Genomic DNA, 21,347 nt, shown 5'->3' with positions numbered 1-21,347 from the left:
GACATGCAAGAAGTTCTAGCTTCAAATGACAGATATTGAACATGGGATTGTTTTGGTCTGATGGCCATTTACTTGTGTCTTAAGCTGTTATTACTGGACGCGAAACAAGGACAAATTGTATTAATTGGAAATTGTATTAACTTAATTATTCTGCTATCTATTGATTATACGCCTTGAAACGGACTCTATTCTTTAATCAGTGGATGAAAAAGAAAATGCCCTAGCAATTAATCCGGGAAGAAGCAGCAAAACTCTTGAAACAATCTCAAGATAATTATAATGAAAGATGGATGAGTGAATTGCCTATATTTCATCCATGATCAAGAGAGAGACTGAATTGAGAAGGTTTCATCAATATCCCATGCCAAAGATAAGATCAATCCACCTGAGCTCAATGAATTGATCAAGATGCCATGGATGAGGTCAATGGCAATTCACTCTCATGTGATCTAAAAGACATGTTGTTGATTGAATTGCTTGAGGATAAATTCCTCTTAATTGCAGCATTTCCATTGCCACCACTATCATTTTGCTCTACCGTTATCGTGGGCCCTTCAAACTCATCCCGCGTTCCATCTCCCTGAGTTTCGATGTTACCAGACTGGTCATTAGTTGCTGCATTTCCTGTCGTATTAAAAACATTTGCACGAGCACGACCACCTCCTCCACCACCGCCACCAGAACCAATAGCAACCCGAAATCCAAAGAATCGCGAAAGAAACCGATAGATGCATGTAAGTAACCAAAAAAGCCAAGGCAGGCAAACCAGGGCTATACCGGCAACAGGAAGCCAAGCCCTAGATGGGTCTGAAGGGAGGACAAGATACATAAGCAATAAGCTGCCTCCAGCAGCTACAGTAATAAACATGAAGAAAGAGATGAACCATATCAATAAGCGCCCAGAAGTGGGGTCTTCTACAGGCATTTGTGTGTTGAAACTTGACGGACAGGAAGATCAAATGATTAGTATTTCCTCTCTATCCTCGTCCATTTTTGTTCATTGGGATGTTGGTGTATGCGTGATCAACGAGAGAATTTGGTTTTGATTTTGCAGGGATAAGGAAGAATTCATGATAGATGATGATGAAGAAGAACACTGATGTTTCTTCTTGTTAATTGCACGCATAACGAGGATGTTTCGTCTGATTTTTCACAGGGTGGACATATTCAAAATTGACACCAAAGACAGGGAAACGAGAGAGTGAAAATCGGGTAGGACTTCTTGTTACATGAGAGCACGCTTGTGAATTCCCAAAATTTGTGCTACTTACAAGATGAAATGGCTCGTTAATTTTTTTACATGGTAGCATTTCTATTTTTAGCCATCTTTTCTTTTCTTTTCTTTCTTTCTTTCTTTTTTTTTTAGTCTTTTTTGAGGTGACAGGAACACACCTTGTACTCAAGATCTCCTTCCCTTTTGCCTGCTCCATAAATGAAGCATGATCGACAACGATTGGAGGCAATCCAAATTTCCATTCTCAACCATCATGTTCACCTAACACCGCCAACAATATGCTCCATCACCTCATATTATTCCCAGCATTCCCTCTCACCTGCACAATAACTTCAGCTAACATGTCTATCCCATTGCCCCGACATTTGGTATGAAATTTTTGCAAAATTTATTTGTTTGTAAATCATTTTCCAAGTAACAAGACAATCCCAGACTCCCAAGTCCGACTTGAACCAAACAGAGATAGCACTCTGGGTTTCACTTCTCCATCAACCTTTCGATACATCACCTGCGCATTAATGCGACTCAAAAACATACCTTGGAGAACGTTAGGGCTTCTTTTTGTCATGCGATTTTTTGTTTCATTTGTATTAGCATCTTTTCACCTCTATTTCTTGCAGTTCAGGGCATAACTGAATAGTTGTGATTCACATGGTCCACTTTTCAAATATGCTGCCAGCAGACTGTTAAGCGGGACTATGTAATCTACTCAGACGGTTACCTTACCTCCACTCGTCCCTGTCAATGGTTCAATGTCCAAATTCATATGAAAAAGGGTTCATGAGAGTGAGAGCTCCCAATTCAGAGGAACCTCCATGAAGAAAATAAAGAAATAAATAGAGACTAATTACATGGGGTATGATTTATTTGTAACAAAACAAATCTAGCCTGCTAAGATGACAACACTGTGAATAAGGAAAACTTCTATGATGAATATTCTGTTAGAAAGTTATTTCCACGCCCAGCTTATGAGAGGAACTCATAAAAGTGAACTTCGGTACAAGAATCCACTCTGTAATAGCCAATGGAAGCAGGACAACTGTCACTGGATTTTGACAACATCAGCGAAGGGGAGAAGCGATTAATCACAGGTCCTGCCACCAGACAACTTCATCAAAATTGCCACTGCATCATTCTGAAGGCCTCCATTAAGAATAAGACCCGGTCTTTAGCCAACAGTTATTGAACTACTATAAAAAAATGGCAGTGTTATATATGGCATAACTGACTGGCATAGAATATAAGCACTGAACCACTGATTAATCAGAAACACATCACAAGGTTATTGTTTTTGTTGAAGGGACACTGGACTCGTGATTGGTTTCTGTCATGACAGAAGTCAGCATCTTGTGTCTCCTCTGCTCAAACACATCACAAGGTTATTGTTTTTGGTGAAGGGGCACTGGACTCACGATCGGTTTCTGTCATGACAGAAGTCAGCATCTCATGTCTTCTCTGTGCCTGAGCTTTCCTTTGGCTGGTTTCAATGATGATGAGAAGAGCTGTAATGTCAGCAGGGCTCACCCCACCCACTCTACTTGCTTGACCAATGGTTTGTGGCCTGACCTGAAAATTACATTTGACCAGAACCATATTTTTAAAGAATTTCAAAAAAAAAAAAAAATTATGTCTAGCAGTGGGAATATATAGGACAATTTCAAACAAGAGCGTCATCTCAATTCTCACTCTCATAGGAACAACCAAAAGGATATCATTGTAACTTGTTATTATTCACAAACACTTAAATTTGCACTTGGCATTGAAATGGCAAAGTGTACGGAATACCAAATGCACAGGAAGAAGTTATCAGGAAAATAGAAAATAGCTCCCTCACACCATAACTTGTATCAGACAAGAACATCAAAATAAGGAAGTAGTTTTAATCCACCAAGCTATAGGAGTTTGAGTGAATACAGAAAATTCTGTCAGAAATCCACAGACATTATTTATGCTACAAACCTTGGAGAGTTTCTCGCGAGCTTCAAGAGACAAAGTTATCATTGCATGGTAATCCAAATCCTCAGGAAGTGGTCTATTTTGTTGACGGGCCATCTACAAGTAGAATAAGCACTTGATTTATATGACAAGATATAAGAAACATGCGAAGATGAAGTAATTAGCACACACCAAATGTATATACACGTGCTAAATAATTTAACAGTGAGAAAAAAAATTTATTCCCTCATTAATCCTACAAGAGAACAGTGATTGCTTACCTGTTGGAGTTGAATTTGCTGGCGCATAATGAAGCCCTCATACTTGACATCAATCTCTACACCCTCTTTCTCCGCTCTGGATAATTGTTCATTCCCAAAACCATGCTTATCAAAAACTTCATATTGCACATGTGGTTTCTTTAGAAGACTCTCCAGTGTTGAAGAGTCCCTCACGGGCTGTCTGGACACACGGGTAATGTCTACAGCCAAATCTCCTCCTGAAAGTAATATTGGAAACAGATGTTAACTTGGATCCTCATACAACCCTGTGTTTCCTCTCTCTGTTTTGGATTAGTTTTGGATACCCAAATTAGAACAGGAGAACAGCAGTGATCCCAAAATCCCCATGGTGTAGATTCTTGTCCACCGTTAAAGATTGATTTCGAGCAATAATATTGCAATCTAGTCGATGAATAATTATTCAATATTGGCACAAAAATGCATTTGGCCAGAAACAAATAAAGGTCATGTATCTTGCTCCCATTTCTCCATAGTGGTTGCTTCTCTGTCTCCATCTACCACCCACTCTTTTATCCGAGAGAGCATTTTCAAGGTTAATATCAATTAACAGGACATTTAGGAAATTCTTGAACATGTATGATTTATATCTCTATTTCACAATTAAAATATTTGTCTACTTCCAGCTTTGTTGGAATGAAAGAATACAAACCTGAAATCCTGACTGTTTTCAACCTCTTTTTCTCTTCCAAGATTCGAGTTTGCTTATCCTGGTATAATTTCCACCGTCTATCATCTATCAACCCAATTTCACGCCCCAAAGGTGTTAGACGACTATCAGCATTATCAGATCGAAGAAGCAATCGGTGTTCTGAACGGCTAAGAGGAGGGAGAAAAATCAATACAGTATTTTTGGTATAACAAAAGGACAACAATGCATATTTGAAATTAATTTGCAGTTCATAGATAGAAGACCATATTTACAAATTAAACAGTCAGGACCATCACTTTTATTTCATTGATTACATAGAAAAACAACTATATCTTGAACGTTAAGCATGGGTACAGGAAGTAGGCTTTTGGAAGGAGATAGCCTGGTGTCAAATAGTACTAAAACCATCTCTACTTTTCATCTTTGTGCACAAGACAACATGATCTGATAATTACACCATGGATGAGAAATACTTACCAAATTAGCTTTTCAGAGACATAAGCATTTCATATCATAGTATACTACCAAAGATAAGCGTCAAGCAACATTAAAGGAATGATTCTATGAAATTGAATAATTACTCTCCAGAGGCAATCTACCTTGTCAACATTCGGTAAGGCTCTCGAAGGTCCTTAGTGACCAGATCATCAATCAACGTCCCTATGTAACTGCTTTCCCTCTCGAGAACAATGAGGGGCTTACCATCTGAATGTCTTGCAGCATTAATACCAGAAATAATTCCCTACATAAAGCAAAAGGAAAAAAAAAATCAAAACCCTCATATAATTATTCACCCAAGGACAAAAAACAATGTTGCATTTTATGCTAGGAACAATAAAAAATATATTACCAACAAGTGACAAGAAATAAATAACATCAGCAATACACAGACAGAAGCTGATTTTATTGATAGATGATAACCTGTGCTGCAGCCTCTTCATACCCTGTTGTCCCATTAATCTGACCAGAGAAGAAAAGACCATCAATTTTCTTCGTCATTAGAGACCTAGAGCATTGATATGCAGGCAGGAAATCATACTCCACAGCATATGCAGGCCTCAGCATTGAACAGTTTTCAAGTCCAGGCAAAGTTCTCAAGAGTGGTAACTGCAGTCTTTCTGGTAAACCAGTTGAGAACCCCTGTAAGCAAGTAAATAGTTAATTGATGTCAAAATGGTAAAATAAGTATCGTTATGAGTGAAATGCAAAACAATACCATGTGGATTTGGCCACATGAACTCCAGTGATAAATTTTTATTTGTTTTGCACAAGGATCAATGTAGTTTACTCTGTTTGCGGGAGCCTTAGTTTCCATAATTTGGTAATAAGGTGGCAAACTGAACTAGATGTTTAACATTTATAAAATCTTGTGACTTAAGTAATGGTGTTAAGGCCCTTATAATAGAGTACACCAAATTATACTATGGTGCAAGATAACAAAACTTCATCAGTTGAAACCACAAGGGAAATTTTTGCATCTTCCCCTGAAAATTGCATTTTCAGGATGATGTTAATCCAGAAGCTTGGCAGGTCACAAAATGACACTAGAGAATGCAGACACAATTTTCAATTACTTGATTGCAAATCGTGTCCAAATGTTAAATCCTTCTCAATCACAAAGAAAAAACTGTTCATCAATGTAATAGTGCAGAAGAACAGAGTTGATAGGTACAGACCTGCACGTACAGCTCAGGCACACTTCTACCCTCAGGTTCAAGAAAAATCTGATGGGACCCTTTATCTTGAAATCTTACAATCTGGGGGAAAGATAATAGCAATGCATATTGCATTAGGAACTTAAATCAAATTCGCAGATGCTTAAACTATACTCCAAAATGAAGTAAAGTAAAAAAAAATTACTTTCCAAAACCAATCCCCTTACCAACAAACCATCTTAAATAATATTAAAATAATCTATCAGAACAGAGAAAAAGTTTAGCTGCAATTATTAAAACCTCAAAGAAGGAAATGTGTTCATGTACTCACCTGCACTAACTTAATGTAAGAAGGCATGTCATTTTAAATTGGGGGGGGGGGGTCATATACACAAAACTGTTGACAATGAATTGGTGCCACTCATTGTCTACAGGATCTTCCCCCTTTTCCACACCGCGGTGGATGGGGGACACACCTAGGAATGAGAATATGCTGGGCATTTAAGATTATTTAAAATGACAAGAGGACAGGAAATTATTTATCTTGATTTATTTTATACAATTAGGACAGTCGTTGGTGTCCAGAAACTGTACAGATTTTAAAATCCAGCTCCTGTGAGTTCTGAACAATATATGCACACATCTTAAGAGCTAAGATAGGGACAACCCCTTCTCCTTTTCTATAGAAAAAGAATGGCACATAGAGCAACCGTATATAAGGATACATTAGCTGCAGATGTATACCTTATCTTCAATGGAAGGACAGTATCGAGGACCCTTTGCTTCAACCCACCCTCCATAAGTGGGAGTTTCATGCAAGTTCTCCTTAATAAGCTGATGGGTAATTTTTGTTGTGCGTGTTAGGTAGCAACACATTTGTTCCCTTTCAATTTGTACATCTGGATCAAAACTAAACCAATGTACCTGTCAATCATTAACGTACAATCAGAACATGATTTTAAACACTTGATAACAAGGTTTTGATTTTAATCATAGTAGGCATAATATCATCATTTTCCAAACAAGGTTTTGATTCCACAGGGCCCATTATATTTAGATAAAAGTTTTGTTTCAGGTAGAGGAAGTCTGTGTCGAGGGAGACATGAACCCTATACGACATCAAAAACCTGCCGATCAGTTTACTGCATGCAAAAGTAGCAAATTCACTAACACCTCTGTAAGTGCTGTATCATGAATGTAGTTGATGTGGCAGTGAGCATTGCATACATACGAATCAAAGTTTGATAAATAGACAATGTGAGAATCAATGGTAGGATGCTGGTAATAAATGAAACATCTTCACCAGTCACCACAAATATCCATGCACATTTTTTTAAAAAGACAACCTGTACAATTATAATCTGTTTTCTAAACCAAATTTTGAGGCATAATTTGCAATCTCGAATTATGCTGAATGCAATCTACTGAACCTACACATAAGATTAGATGGAACGACCTCTTTGTCTCCAGGCTGGGGTTCTAATCCAGTAAAATCTACTGTACGAATATCCACACGTGCAGGGGTTCCAGTTTTTAATCGATCAGTTTCAAAACCAAGGCATTGCAAGTTCTCAGTCAGTCCCTCTGAAGCTGATTCCCCAGCTCTTCCAGCAGGCATAGAAGTTCTACCAACCCAAATTTTACCACTCATGAAAGTTCCGGTTGTAAGAACAACTGACGGAGCATAGAAATTCATCCCAAAAAAAGTGCGAACACCTTCCACATTGTCATTCTTTCCTAATAATATATCTATCGCCATTGCCTCTCTGATAGAAAGGTTTGGAGTGCTGAAATGGAAGCAAATCGCTCAGATCAGTAGATAGGTGCTGAGGCATCCAAAAATTGAGTTATTTGCAAGAGTGCTGAAAAATAAAACCATAATTGAAAAATGCAGAATTGTAGTGGAAAAAAAATTTGGATTCAAAGGCACAAAGGTATTCATACATCTTAATTGAAAGTTATTATTACTACGAGACCCTCCATCACACATTATAGAGTGACGAATGGAAAGAGATAAATTTCGTATTTTATTTTCAGCAGTTACTATAAAAAATTGAAAGTATTAGTATACCCCCATAGTAGCTGAATCATTGAATTGAAAAAAATTTCAAGAATCCATGGCTATTATGTATTGCCTGCTATGGCCTGCTTCTGTGACATTACAGTCATGAACATGATTGTAAGAGTTATTTTGACCATGGTTTGGTCAAAGCCTGTTTATGGAAGTATGAAATAAAGACCATGATAACTTCTGTGCATTGATAGAAAATTGGATGTAGTTTTCCAGCATTGCAATTTTAGCAACATGAGGTTAAATAAGTTGTGTATAGGCACATTTGAGCTATTAAATGCAAGCACAAATAGCTAATAAGAAAAGCTAAGTTTGTTAAGTTACCTCTCCACTATTGTTTTCATTTCCATAGCATACTCCCTTTTGTCAGTTTGTGCACGCAAAGCTCGAACAGCAGGACCCCTCGACGTGTTGAGCACACGCTTTTGTATATAGCACCTGAAGCATGTTATACAAAGCAGACATAGGTGAAGCTAAAAAACAGATATTTAACACTAAGGCAATTCACTTTAAACAAATTGATGAAGGACTTTTGAGAATAAGCATAACCTAAGGGAAAAAAGCAAGCAATACATCAAAATGATGAAAATAATAACCTGTGTTAACCTGAGACTCATAATTCATTTTTCCTGATATGGCGCCAGTCATTTTCTTACTTGGCTCGTTGAAATATCTTTGTTCACTTCTTGACCTTTTCATGCTAACAAAACAATGTTTCCCCAACCAACTACCCTTCCCAGTGCCTAAATTCAGTTTCATCCTTGATTAAGGGGCACAGTCACTTATCTGCAGAACTTAAAAAGACTAATCAAGAGTTGCAATTCTGAAAAGTTTGTAAGGAGAGGTGGTTGGTTTCTACCCTGACCAAGGAATCTAGAATGACCTGGCACTGTGATATAGGACTCAGCATGAAAGAAACCAAATATGGCCGCCAATTCACCAATAGGTTTCCCCCACCGAAATCCCCTCCTAGCATCCCATCAAGTCCCGCTAATATGTAGGTTGTCCTTCCCTAAAATTTATATGAGATATCAAAGCCCATGATTCCATTTCCCTAATCCTATAGAGCTAAATTTCTCTAAACTGTGAGTCACGCCATCAACAAGAAAGAATAACACTTGCAGAGTTGCGCACAATCTGGCAAGTAGCTCTCAAGTAAACATACTATTTTTTATGCATTACCGATCAGCGACCTTCCCAATTTCACCACCAAGAGCATCTACTTCATGAACTAGTTGTGATTTCGCCGGCCCACCTACTGCTGGATTGCAAGGCTGAGAAAGAAAAAAGAATAAAAAACAAACTCTTCTTTTCAAGATTCTTTCAGTTAAATTTGACTAAAAACTAACGAGATTATGCAAGGCATTCAATAACAGGGGCTGCACAAGTTAACAGGAAAAACCTGCCATGCTATTCGATCAATATTTAGCGTTAGAAGAAGCGTTTTCGCCCCTAAACGAGCAGAAGCAAGCGCTGCTTCACAGCCAGCATGCCCTCCTCCAACCACAATCACATCATATCTTTCATCACTGATCACTCCACCACCATCACTACAGCTCTCTGCAAACAAAAAAAATAGAGAAAAAAAAGAAACCATGTGCCTTTGCATTCAATTCACAAGAAATGAAGCTTAAAACCTTCAAACTAACACATACATTTCACCCATAACAAGTTCAAACTTTGTAAACAAAACTTTTTAGGATTATTTGGTAAGGTAAATGGAAAATTGAGTTATTCCAGAACCTGTGGAAGCGGGAGTGGTGGCCCAAACTGAGAAGCGGCGGGAGGAGGTGGTGGAGGAGGAGGAGCAAAGAGGGAAGAAAGTAGCGGGGGTGTGGCGGCGGCGGGGGAAGGAGATGGAAAGGTGTTTGGGTGTGAAGAGAAGGGGAGAGAAATGGAAGTGGTGGCGGGCGAGACGGGAGAGATGGAGAGTGAGAGTTGCCATTATTTGGGGGTTCAATTTGTGGTGTTGTGGAAAAATATAAAGATTAGGGGGAGTTGAGGAACGAAGTGGGGCGGGAGTTCGGTCCCAGCCAAAAGGAAAAACAAGAAGATTTATTTTGCGATTTGGTCCTTGTTTTATTTTATTGCTCACACTCAAATACCTATACTCTTATAGTTTGTATCAGGAGACAAACAAGGAAGTAGTTTATGAGCCTGGTTATGATTTTTGTTTATTTTTGTAGAAAAACAATGGTATTTATGAGCTGAATTTTTTATTAGTATCCTCTTCTTATAGGAGAAAATACAGGAAGAGTTCTAAATAGACAATGCTCTCAGTAAGTAACAATTTTATTCTAAGGAAGTATAGTAATTTTCTACGAGATTTGATATAACTCCTATAATTGATTAAATTCACATAATTATTGCTTATACAAGATTAATCAAATTATAAAATAATATTTAATCTAGTTTCTATAAATAATCACATTACAAAATCGTAATTCATCATATCAACACTCCCCTTCAAATTTAAAAATAGATATTAGTCATGCCTAACTTGATAATTACTCTCTGAAATATTGGTTTTGAAATGGCTTTTGTAAGAATATCAACTAACAAATATGTTGATTGGACAAAGAAAAATTGTATGAGTTTCTGATCTAATTTTTCTTTAATGAAATGACGATCAATTTCAACATACTTTATGTAGTCATGTTAGACAGGATTATGCAAAATGGAAATGGCTACCTTATTATCATAGTGTAAAGTCATCGAGTCCGTACAGTGAATCCCTAACTCTGTTAGGACTCTTAGAATCTATAATAATTCGCATATCTAATGAGCCATACCTCAAAATTCTGCCTCTACACTCGATCTACCCACAACTTTCAACTTCTTACCACGATGTGTAACCAGGTTTCCATTGATAAAAATGAAGTAGCTTGTTGTAGATTTTTTTATCCCCTACCCAATCAGCATCAGTATATCCCACAATGTTAGAGGCCTCATGTTTTAAGAATAGCAAACCTTTTCCTGGAGTACCCTTTAAGTATTGTAAATTCTATTCACTGCATGTAAATGTTCTTCATTGGGTACATTCATAAATTGACTTACAACATTAACAGCATAGGCCATGTTTGATCTTGTATGTGATAAATAAATCGGTCAACCAATTAAACATTGATAGTAACCCATGTTTATTAGAACCTAATTGGGAAAGATATTGAGCTTGTGATTGATGTCTATGGGGGTTGATGTTGATTTGCAAGCAAGTATGCCCGTCTTTGTCTACAGATCAAACACATATTTGAGTTGTGACATAGAAATCTCGTGAGCTAATTTTATGACTTTAATTCCTAAGAAATATTTGAGTTGCCCAAGGCTTTTCATTTCAAATACAGCGGCTAGATGTTCCTGTAACAGCGTCATCTCCTCTGGATTATCGCTTATAAACACTATCTCATCCACGTAAACAATAAGGGTTGTAACCTTTTTATTTTGGTGCTTTATAAATAAAGTATTGTCTGAATTACTCTGTTTATAATTTAATACTTTCATTGCAAATAAGAACTGCCCAAACCAAACTCTAGGGAATTGTTTCAACCCTATAGAGATTTCTTCAACCAACAAACTTTACTCCTATCTTTAGAATTGCACTACACACATGGTGACAAGTCCATATATACTTATTCCTCTAAGTCCATATTAAAAAACATATTTTTAACATTAAATTGTTTCAAAGGCCATTCCCGACTGGCTGCTATAGATATAAGAATATGAATTTTGTCAAACTTGGCAACATGTGCAAAAATTTCTTGATAATCCACACCGTATTTTAATGTATATCCTTCTGTAACCAACCATACTTTATATCTATCAATGTTGCACTCGGTTTTAAGTTTCACAATGAACACCCATTGACACCTGATGTCTTCCTTCCTTGGGGTAGGGAGACAAATTCCTAGGTAGAGTTTTTTTGCAAAGCTTGCATTTCTTCATTTAATGTTTTGGCCCAAATAAGATCTATTAAAGCTTTCTGTATATTACTAGGAATGGATATATTGGATAATTGATTAATAGTGAGTGCATATGATTCAAACAGCCTATGGTTATAAACATAATTATTGATTGGATATTGGACATTGACTCTATATTCAAGTTCATACTGTTTCTTTAAGACACAACTATTTGATCTTTATGAACATCGTAGGGCTGCATTAGCAGGATGAACATCTTGGGCATGAGAAATATAAGTAAATACAGTGAATTCATAAAATATAAGTTGTAGGATTATTTGGGATTCAACATTATGAGAAGATTCATTGGTTAATGGTGTTAACAAAGGCAACTCTACATTTATTGGTGACTCCTCATTAGTGCTTTTACCCTGTGACTCCTTATCAGTTCTTATACTCCCAAGCTATTCAATCATTTTTCCCAGCTCAACAAAGTTGTTACTGCCACTCTCTTGTAGCAAATGTTCATTGCTAGGTTGCACCCCCCTGAGAGGAAATGATAAAACCTTTTTTTGAATAAAATGGTTCAGTTTCATGGAAGGAGACATCCAAGGTGATGTGTAATTTTTTAGTGTAAGGATCATTATATTTGTATCATTTTTGGAATTTTGAATATCCAATAAAAATGCATCGAGTGGCACATGAATTAAGTTTAGTTTGTAACACCTTTGGAATGTGAACATAAGCAGTACACCTAAATACTCTAGGCTCACTATATGGAAGGTGCAAGGTGAACAGTAAAGCTTGCATCAGTTGTTGAGGTGTCTGAAAATCTATCACTCGAGAAGGTGTTCGGTTGATAAGATACATAACAAACTTTATAACTTCCCCCCAGTACTACTAAGGCATGTGCATGCCAAAGAAAAAGGCACGAACCACTTCTAATATCTGTCTGTTTTTCATTCAGCCAACCTATTCTGTTGTGGAGTATAAATATATAAAGTTTGATGTTGAATTTTATAGTGATGTAGATACTTTTAAACAGAAGTATCTAGGAATTCCATAGCATTATCAGTTTGCCAATTACGAATCTGTTTCTTATATTGAGTACCCACCATACAATGAAATTCCTGAAATGCTGTAAACACATCACTTTTTTTTGTAGCAAAGATATTCAAGTCATTCTGGCACATTCATTAATAAATGTGACAAAATAACGGGCTTTCGATATGGTAGAAATTTTTGCAGGACCCCACACATCAGAATGTATAACGGCAAAAAGTTTTGAACTTTTATTCAAACTCGATAAATAAGTAATACAATGGCTTTTAGCCATTTCACAAATATTACAATCAAACTCAGAATCATGAACTACGTTAAAAAGATGCGGTTATAATTTTCTAAGATATCCAAAAGAAAGATGTCCCAATTATTGGTGCCATAACCATATTATGGCTTGATTTGTATATGAACTTCTAATTTGATATGCTTCATCAAATTTTTGTCCTCTTTTTTTTTTGTAAGTTCTAAATAATAGAGGTTGCTACGTTTAACACCAGAACCAAGAATCTTCCAAGTCAGAATATTCTGAAACACACAGAATAAAGGCTAGAAGGTTATTATACAATTAAGAGTGGAAGTACTTTGGTCAATTGATAATAGATTATGTTTGAAGGATTGGACAACTAAAACTAAGTTTAAGGTGAGATTTTGAGTCAAGACGACAATGCCTTCACCAATAAAAGGGGAGGTATTGCCGTAAGCTGTGGAAGTAAAAGAAAGTATAGAAAAGTGGAGGGATTGTAACTAACTAGTGTCTTTAACCATGTGATCTGATGCGCCTGCATTAATTATCCAATTATTATCCTTAGTAAATGCAGAGAATGTATTTGCCTTACTAGTACTGCTCAAGTGAGCAACATTAGTAGTAAATGATAGTTTATTAGCAGCGGTAGCTTAAACTTCAGCCCTGGTCATTATGGCTTTTCTTGCGAATTTCTTCCTTGGTTTCTTTGAGAAATCTCACCATTTAGGATAACCAATAATCTCATAACACCTTTGTTTTGAGTGTCTTGATTCACCACAATGCCTATAGATGAGGCTTATGTATTTTCCAGCAAATGAATTATTTCGGCTCTTCATTGTTCCAAAAGCTAGTCCTTAACGAGATTAGTTTGTGAATATGGCAGAATGCGCGAAGTGCTCACTAGTCGTTTGATGGTTTCTTATTATTTGTCTTTATTGAAACTCCCTTGTTATACAGGCGTATGTACTCTCCAAGTTTAGTTTTGGATTTTTATGTAATATTTCTTCATGGACTTGATCAAACTCGAAATCAAAGCCACTCAGAAATATATGAACCCTAAGTTGATGTATTGTTGAATGCAACTGGATCACTCCTTCAACCGTCTTTACTTGAGAAGTAGTTCTGTGATTGATTTCTTAGAATAAAGCAACCAGTTCATTGTAATAAGTGGACATAGGTCTACCTTATTGTTTGATATAGAAAGATTTTTTATTTAATTCAAATAGACGAGTTTCATTTAAGCTATCATAGAAGGTCTTCAATATAGCCTCTCATATTTTCTTGGTTGTGGATAGGTGAATAAATCACTATATTAGTAATAGACGCATTGAATCAATGAGTCAACTTTTCATTTTTTGACTTTCAGTGATCCATGTTGCAAACATGAGATCATCAGGTTCAAGTTTTTTTGCTTCGCTAGTGAGATATCTGATTTTGTTACGAGTATTAATGTGCATCTTTATTAGTTGAGGCCATAATAAATAATTGTTTTCATTTAATATGATGTTGGTAAGGAATGCAAAATTGTCTTAATGAATATTAATGGGTGATGCTTGGCTATTTGTAGAATGAGAACAATGGGGTTGAGGTTCGTCATATAGTAGGGGATTCGTGTGAGATTTGTGTTTGATTAATTAAGTTTTGATATTATGTAAAAAAACCAATGGCATTTACAAACTTAATTTTTCATTAGTATTTTTCTGTAGAAGTAAATATATAGACATAGCTCTAACTAGACAATGCTCTAAATACATAGCGCGTAACAATTTTATTCTAAAGAAACATAGTAATTTTCTTCTAAATTTGATATAATTTTTATAATTGATTGTATTCGTATAATTATTGCCTATATAAATCAGATGTGATTTGAATAGATAATAATTAAATTATAAAATAATATTTAATCTATTTCCGATAAATATAAATAATTAGATTACAGAATTGCAGCTTATCATATAAATAATATTTTTTAATTAAGAAGATTAAGGTTCTTGTTTTACGCTAAAAAGTTCTTATATATCAACATGAACTCACTTCTGGCTTCTTGATTTTATTTCCCTTCTGGTACTGTATCTCTGCTGATGTTTTCCTGAACTGGGTCAGGAGGTTTGATTATTAGCTCGAGATTGGTGTTCTTTCTCAAAAAAAGAAAACGAGAAGAGTGAATGCATGCATCTGAATTAGAAAATCATCAAAAGGGCATGCAGACTTCTCTTACTTCTCCAGCGAGAGTGCGCTTTAGTTGCTTATACACTTTATTGCACAAAAAATATTGCTCAATGATTTGCTTTCAGTCTTGAAAGGCAACTGGAAATTGCATATATATATATATATATATATATATAAAGAAACTGGAAGATTGCGTGGGTGAGTTCATTGTCGCCTACACGGCTTGTACGGTTGCTGGAAAAGTTAAGCTGTGAGTTTTTCTTTCCAGGCTTCAATGAGGTGAAAAATTTAGTGAAACAATGAATGCCAGCAGATTTACCTCCTCCCTTTAGATGACTTGTCTTCATGCTCCAAAAACGTGTACGTTTTCATCAATTTTACCATCAGAAGGTTACTGCAACAACTTCATGCAAGAATATTGCAGGCTATGACTCCAATTCCGTGAACCTTAACTACTTAATAGCTTCTTTTTTCAAAGCCACCAAAGGAAGTCTGCATGCAAGTCAGTTGATAGAACTATTTGATTGTATCCAAGCCACCATCGGACCAAGATTCACTCATACTCGGTATAAGGAGCATTATTAAAGAACGTAAACTCCTTTTAGCCAGAGCCTCACCATCGAAGATACATAAAACGAAAGAACAGACAAAAAAGAACAAGAAAAATGAGTGAGATGGCAAAAAATATATTTTAAGATTGTGAGAAATTAGCCTGGGGTTACGGTCTCGTCACGTTTCTCACAATGGCCTATCCCGAGGAATTGGGCCCACGTTTACCAGAGAATGATAGAGACATTTGAGATGACCATGACTTACTTTTATAGGGCGAAGAATAATTCGGGCCCACTTCTTTAGTCTGCTATTCAGATTCATGCATCAGCACTCTACCTATAATGCAGGTCAAATTTGCTTTCTTTAAACAATAAATATATCAGCAGAAAAGAAGGATCAGTTTTTTCTTATAAATTCGGCAAATCCTTCAAACAGACCCTAAAACATTCACAAGAAATTATACTCTCAGAATCCTTAAGAATTAAGATGGCAGAGTTGTATGACAAGCAGGCAGCAATATATTTGGATGCGAGGCCAAGATATCCAAGCGAATGGTTTTCAATGCTGGCTTCTCTAACCCCTGACCACTCGTTAGCTTGGGATGCTGGCACAGGCAATGGTCAAGCTGCTATTGATGTTAGTATTTTCTCCCTCGAACTTTCTAAATATATTGAGATCTGATCTATGTTGATTCTTTGCAGCCACCTAGAAACACCCTTTTTCTTGTTCCATTTGCATATATGCCAAACGTAGCAGCAAAAGTTGTCCCATCTTATTCAATCCAAGTTATCAAATGCTAGCTTGAGAGGAATTAATGATGGTAAATCAAGGATGATATTATTCTGAAAACCTAGTAGTGCTCATGATGGTGATGACTGAGGAGTGACAAGGTTTAATTTGAAGTTCTGATGTAAATCAACACTTGAATCTGGAGTTCATCACCTTTTGTCTTACTTTTCTTTTATATGAATTACTAACGTTAGTTTATTTCCTTGAAAAGAAATTGCTATAATCAGATTCTACCAATGTTTGGCTCTGATGAGGAACTTCATCCTAATACAGAGTTCATCACTATAGTACGGTTCAACTTAGCCGAAGAATTTGCTTCCTGATTTTTTATATCTATAGAATCATCACTTTCTGGTTGAGAAAAAAATAGAAATTGTTATAAATGATGCATCTTACATCCTTGTAAATGCGCTGCAGGTCTCAGAGCATTACAAACAAGTGATTGCAACTGACGTAAGTGAAGAACAGTTAAAGCATGCTATACAACATCCCCAAGTTCAATACTTTCACTCTCCATCAACAATGTCTGATGATGAACTAGTGAACTTAATCGGGGGTGAAAATTCAGTTGATTTAGTTGTTGCGGCTACAGCTGTTCATTGGTTTGATCTAGAAAAATTCTACGCTGTCGTCAATCGTGTGTTAAAGAAGCCTGGAGGTGTGGTTGCTGTTTGGAGTTACAACATCATCCAAGTTAGCCCAGAAATGGATCCTCTATTAAGGAAATTCTACGAGGGAACTTTTCCTTTTCAAAACCCAAAAGTCATGTACGCATTTGAGTGTTACAAGACACTTCCATTTCCTTTTGAAAGTGTAGGCGTAGGTTGTGAGGGGCAGCCTCTGGAATTGGACTTGCCAATGGAGATGTCGTTTGAGAGACTTTTGAAGTTGTTGAGTTCAGCTTCTGCTGTGAATACAGCAAAGGAACAAGGTGTGAATTTATTGTCTGATGAGGTTGTGAGGGAGCTTGAGAGTGCTTGGGGTGGACCTGAATTGGTTAGAAATGTCAACTACAGAACATATATGCTTGCAGGAAAAGTCAAGCTCTAAGCTCTAAGTTTTGAGTTCCATTGTACTAAAATTATCTCCTCGTTGAACATTGATAACTTAATAGTTTTTGTACTAGTATTTTACCCCTTCCACTGTGGAGTGTATAATAAATGTCAGTTGAGTTACTCGCTCTTTACACCAGAAAGAATTCATCAGGGCTCTTCGTGGCAGACTCAGAATAAGTTCGTTTTTCTGCTGCAATGCATTGCAGATTTCAAGATGTAGCACTCAATTGAAATTAATCATGCATTGCAGAGTTCAAAACATAGCACTCTAGCCGTCTCCTGAAGTTCTTCTTGCTGCTTGTTTAGGTGGACTGCTGTTTGGTGCTACGATTGCATTGTAGTTAGTCCTGAATTTGAACTTGTTACGAAGTGCTTTCATGAATCATGACACAACTCTTCCCTCTTAGAACTCAAATGTCCAGTAATTACTTCGTGGCTATAATTTTATTGAAATTTTATCTTCAATATCAATATAAGTTATTTAATATAAAATATTAATATAATTTCAATAAATAAATTATAGATAAACAAAAAAAATAATCTTAAAAAACTCTTAGTCAGAATATCTTGATAAAACTTAAAAAAATTTAAAGCTTTATCCCACAATAAAACGAAATAAGTTTGCCTTATGACATATTTAGTGAAAAATTGAGATCAAATTCAAATGATATCAAAGATTTTAGAAGAGAGAAGTTCTAGTATCATGTGTTCTCTTCAAACTCAAATTTTAAGTTCATTGTAAAACAATATTTTGGATCATAAAAATATATTTTTTGCCAACTAAAATCTGTATTTAGGTTTAGATAATGAATAATTATTAGTTTTTAACTCCTCTCGCTTTTTTTAGATTTACTTCATGAATAATTATTTTTTTTAGCTCATCTCGAGGATAATCAAAAGTGTTTGAGAAATTCTATCAACTTTTAATTCCTAAAATCGAAACTCTTTGTTTGCGACAAATCAGAGCGAGTTATCGAACCGTGGGCTCCATTTCGGTGCACAATCGGGGAGTTCATTGGGCCCGCCGCTTTGATTATTCACCTCAAACTTTGAGACCGTGGGCCTCAATGTTCCCTTCAATTGCAAGTCTTGACTTGAAGACCCTTGAGCTTCAGCACTAAGCCTAGGAAGGGCAAAACATCGGGTCATCCTTTCTCGTCGAATCAGGTGATGCCCGATTTAGAGAGAGGACTTTTCCTTCGATGCAGGGCCAGGCATTCAAGCACAGAGATGGAGCTCCCACCTTCTCTCTTATTAGGGAGTGGCTAAGGTATCTATTGAATCTATTTGCTTTCTCCCCTTTGTTGAGTTTGTCTTGCTAGTCGTCCCAGTTACATGAAAAACAATAGAAGATAGGGAAAGGCAATAATGGTAAAATAAAAACTCTTTCCGAAAAGGGGCCATTAGTGCTCTTTTTTTGTAAGCTTTTAGGCCTAATTTTGTCTGTCCTGACGCCTTCTCTTCCTTTGGTCTCACCCTGAAGCTTTGACGGCGAGATAAAGTTGGCACCATGCCGAACATCATTGGAGATGCCACCCAAGACTGAAATGCTAAACCTCAATAGAGCCAGATCCCTTAGCTCCGGCCAACCTCAATCAAGGCGTTAAAGAAGAGTGTTTGGGGTGCATTTAAAAAAAAAAAACAGAATTTGATCTCTTCTTCGCTAAAGTTTCCAGCCTTGTTCTTCTGATTTTTAAAGGTCCGTTTCTTTTTAATATATCTCCAAAATTTAAAGCTTAGATTAAGTCTTGTAGAGAGACTGCTAAGTTTTCTTTGATTAATTCATTGGATCTCATTGAAAAACATCTTTTACATGAAGCAATAAAGCTTTAAAAAAGAAATTATTGATCTTTACCAACAATAAAACTTAATTAATTTTAAAGTATCTCGAAAAGTAAATATTTTTTTCTAGTTTTGTTTTAATATATTCAAAAACATATTAGCATCTTGTTTTTATATCAATTGCAAATGTAATATATATTTAATTTGCATATCAGAATCTTTGTAAATATTTATAACCATAATAAATTTATCATAAATTAAATGATTATAAACTGAACATATAGCTTTGTACCGATGGGAACTCCTGCTCATTGAATTAACATGTTTTTCCTATATTGTTTTTCTTTATAAGCTTCATAGTCCTCATATATATTCTTATATTTTAATTAAATTTATAATACCCTGGTTGATGAATATATATTTTTTCGTTTCCATGTAATTTTAAAAATATATTATAGAGAGGATTAGCATTTTGAGAATTGAGTGATGCATAAAGATGGCTGAGAAAGTGATGACATGCATGGTGATGATTCAAATCACAAAATTCGTAGAATCTCAAGACTACCCTTTTTGTGCACAGACTGAAATTTTATTTTAATTGAATTCTCAGGCTAATGAAACACCAAAATCGAAGATTTCCTTTACTTCTTCCTTCATCCAAATCTCGTTGAGTGTTTGAAGGACAAAACCTCGTAAAAAACAAAACTGCCTAACACAGCCGTATTCGTGTATTTGCTAGGGAACTATGTTCTAGGTTTTATTGGTTGGTCCGCCTCTGTAGAGATAATTTCTCACGCAGTTCATGAATATCCATAATACTTACGGACTTCACTTAAAACCCTTCTCTTCTTCTCCTATATGTATATAAATATATAGAAAATAAACCTTAATTAAAACCTAATTCATCCCTTTGCCTCCCTCTGCATGTGCCTTAGCCTTTTTGTGACAACTTGTACGATGGTGTCTCTCTTTATATATGCCTTGACCTTTTTTTTTCCAGCTTCTGATGATGTCTGCAATGTCAGTGATGATTTTGATTGGATTGGCAGTGGACTTAGCGCCCCTAAGGATCCCATAGAGTGCGTTACTGATTTCCTCGATGGGTTTAAATCAACCAATGAGTTAAGCTTCTTGGAAGATTTTGGAGATTTTTTGGGAAAATCCGAAGAGGAGATAGAAACTACTCCATCGAGAGATTTTAAATTCGGTATAACTAAAAAGAAACCAAGGAGTAAACGGAGATTAAAGCAGCGTGCGTGGCCGACGAAAGATTGTGTGTTTTCTGCACTAGAAAATCATGAATTCCTAAAGAGAGTTTGCACCCACTGTCAAATTGACAAAACGCCGCAATGGAGGATCGGTCCACTGGGTCCGAAAACACTGTGTAACGCTTGTGGTGTGAGGTACAATACAGGGAGGTTATTCCCGGAGTATCGGCCGGCTGCAAGCCCCTCTTTTGACCAGAAGAAGCATTCAAATCTTCATAAGCTGATACTGAGAAGGAGGGCCAATTTAATTTAATTTAATTTAATTTAATTTAATTTAATGATGTGTTATTTTAGACATTTTTAGGTCGTAGTAATTTTCTTAGGATTCATCATGCACAGCTTTTTGTTTCTAATTTGTTTTCTTATAATTAATATTTTAGATATTAGGGTTGCTTTTTCTCCACATGTCCATAAATTGAGAATCTTACCCTTGAGTTTTACGGGGGCTTACACTCACTGTGCAAAGCGAGTTGGAAAATGAAAATAACTCTGCATTTCCAATATTCCATCCATCTTTCCTCTTCTCTAGCGAGGAGATAGGATGATATATGCATGGATAATCTTCCGCATAAATCAATTTTAAATACAGTTCTACGCCAAATTTTCCAATGAAAGACTCCATGGCTAAGCAAAATTACTATGGCTCAAGTTTCTTTTTCCACCAACGCGACAGAATCTTCT

The 21,347-nt window shown here is 36.1% G+C and overlaps 3 protein-coding genes and 1 long non-coding RNA gene across 8 annotated transcripts; 2 read left to right on the top strand and 2 right to left on the bottom strand.

Moving 5' to 3' along the window:
- Positions 1 to 211: 211 nt before the first annotated feature.
- Positions 212 to 1,888, bottom strand: LOC105115979 (uncharacterized). The gene is made up of 2 exons (XM_011013095.1): positions 1,772 to 1,888; positions 212 to 1,553 (listed from the first exon to the last, which is right to left on the bottom strand). Exon 2 carries the CDS (start codon positions 923 to 925, stop codon positions 404 to 406), a length of 522 nt encoding a protein of 173 aa, XP_011011397.1. The 5' UTR covers positions 926 to 1,553; positions 1,772 to 1,888; the 3' UTR covers positions 212 to 403.
- A 230-nt stretch (positions 1,889 to 2,118) lies between these two features.
- LOC105115978 (uncharacterized protein F52H3.2-like) lies at positions 2,119 to 9,837 on the bottom strand. The gene is made up of 13 exons (XM_011013094.1): positions 9,590 to 9,837; positions 9,249 to 9,406; positions 9,029 to 9,120; positions 8,171 to 8,284; positions 7,232 to 7,562; positions 6,520 to 6,699; positions 5,797 to 5,877; positions 5,042 to 5,260; positions 4,720 to 4,862; positions 4,121 to 4,287; positions 3,451 to 3,668; positions 3,194 to 3,286; positions 2,119 to 2,800 (listed from the first exon to the last, which is right to left on the bottom strand). The coding sequence occupies exons 1-13, from the start codon at positions 9,789 to 9,791 to the stop codon at positions 2,606 to 2,608; spliced, it is 2,193 nt and encodes a 730-aa protein (XP_011011396.1). The 5' UTR covers positions 9,792 to 9,837; the 3' UTR covers positions 2,119 to 2,605.
- A 6,311-nt stretch (positions 9,838 to 16,148) lies between these two features.
- LOC105115977 (uncharacterized) lies at positions 16,149 to 17,752 on the top strand. Of its 3 annotated transcripts, XM_011013093.1 has the most exons (3): positions 16,415 to 16,682; positions 16,773 to 16,848; positions 16,979 to 17,752. In XM_011013093.1, the coding sequence occupies exons 2-3, from the start codon at positions 16,798 to 16,800 to the stop codon at positions 17,609 to 17,611; spliced, it is 684 nt and encodes a 227-aa protein (XP_011011395.1). In that variant the 5' UTR covers positions 16,415 to 16,682; positions 16,773 to 16,797; the 3' UTR covers positions 17,612 to 17,752. The 3 variants fall into 3 exon arrangements, with proteins under 3 accessions (XP_011011392.1, XP_011011395.1, XP_011011394.1); XM_011013090.1 differs by lacking the exons at positions 16,415 to 16,682; positions 16,773 to 16,848 and adding an exon at positions 16,149 to 16,408; XM_011013092.1 differs by having other exon boundaries at positions 16,415 to 16,848.
- Positions 17,753 to 18,710: 958 nt separating this feature from the next.
- Positions 18,711 to 21,101, top strand: LOC105115976 (uncharacterized). Of its 3 annotated transcripts, none has more exons than XR_840455.1 (3): positions 18,711 to 18,886; positions 19,100 to 19,315; positions 20,448 to 21,101. It is a non-coding gene; the product is annotated as an uncharacterized LOC105115976 (long non-coding RNA). The 3 variants fall into 3 exon arrangements; XR_840454.1 differs by having other exon boundaries at positions 20,424 to 21,101; XR_840453.1 differs by having other exon boundaries at positions 20,399 to 21,101.
- The last annotated feature ends 246 nt before the right edge of the window (positions 21,102 to 21,347 follow it).

Source organism: Populus euphratica, unplaced genomic scaffold, assembly GCF_000495115.2.
Source record: "Populus euphratica unplaced genomic scaffold, PopEup_1.0 scaffold818.1, whole genome shotgun sequence".
NCBI lineage: Eukaryota > Viridiplantae > Streptophyta > Magnoliopsida > Malpighiales > Salicaceae > Populus > Populus euphratica.
Note: the sequence above shows the minus strand (reverse complement) of the source record. Positions and strands in the feature narration are given on the sequence as shown.

What these genes read in the sequence shown, in the direction of transcription:
- LOC105115979 (XM_011013095.1), bottom strand. Translation starts at nt 925, where the DNA reads ATGCCTGTAGAAGACCCCACTTCTGGGCGCTTATTGATATGGTTCATC.
- LOC105115978 (XM_011013094.1), bottom strand. Translation starts at nt 9,791, where the DNA reads ATGGCAACTCTCACTCTCCATCTCTCCCGTCTCGCCCGCCACCACTTC. An exon ending in GTCCTTCCATTGAAGATAAG is followed by an intron (nt 5,878 to 6,519) that starts GTATACATCTGC and finishes TCTTTCCCCCAG; the next exon opens with ATTGTAAGATTTCAAGATAA. An exon ending in GAAAACAGTCAGGATTTCAG is followed by an intron (nt 3,669 to 4,120) that starts GTTTGTATTCTT and finishes TATTACTTTCAG; the next exon opens with GAGGAGATTTGGCTGTAGAC.
- LOC105115977 (XM_011013090.1), top strand. Translation starts at nt 16,259, where the DNA reads ATGGCAGAGTTGTATGACAAGCAGGCAGCAATATATTTGGATGCGAGG. An exon ending in ATGGTCAAGCTGCTATTGAT is followed by an intron (nt 16,409 to 16,978) that starts GTTAGTATTTTC and finishes AATGCGCTGCAG; the next exon opens with GTCTCAGAGCATTACAAACA.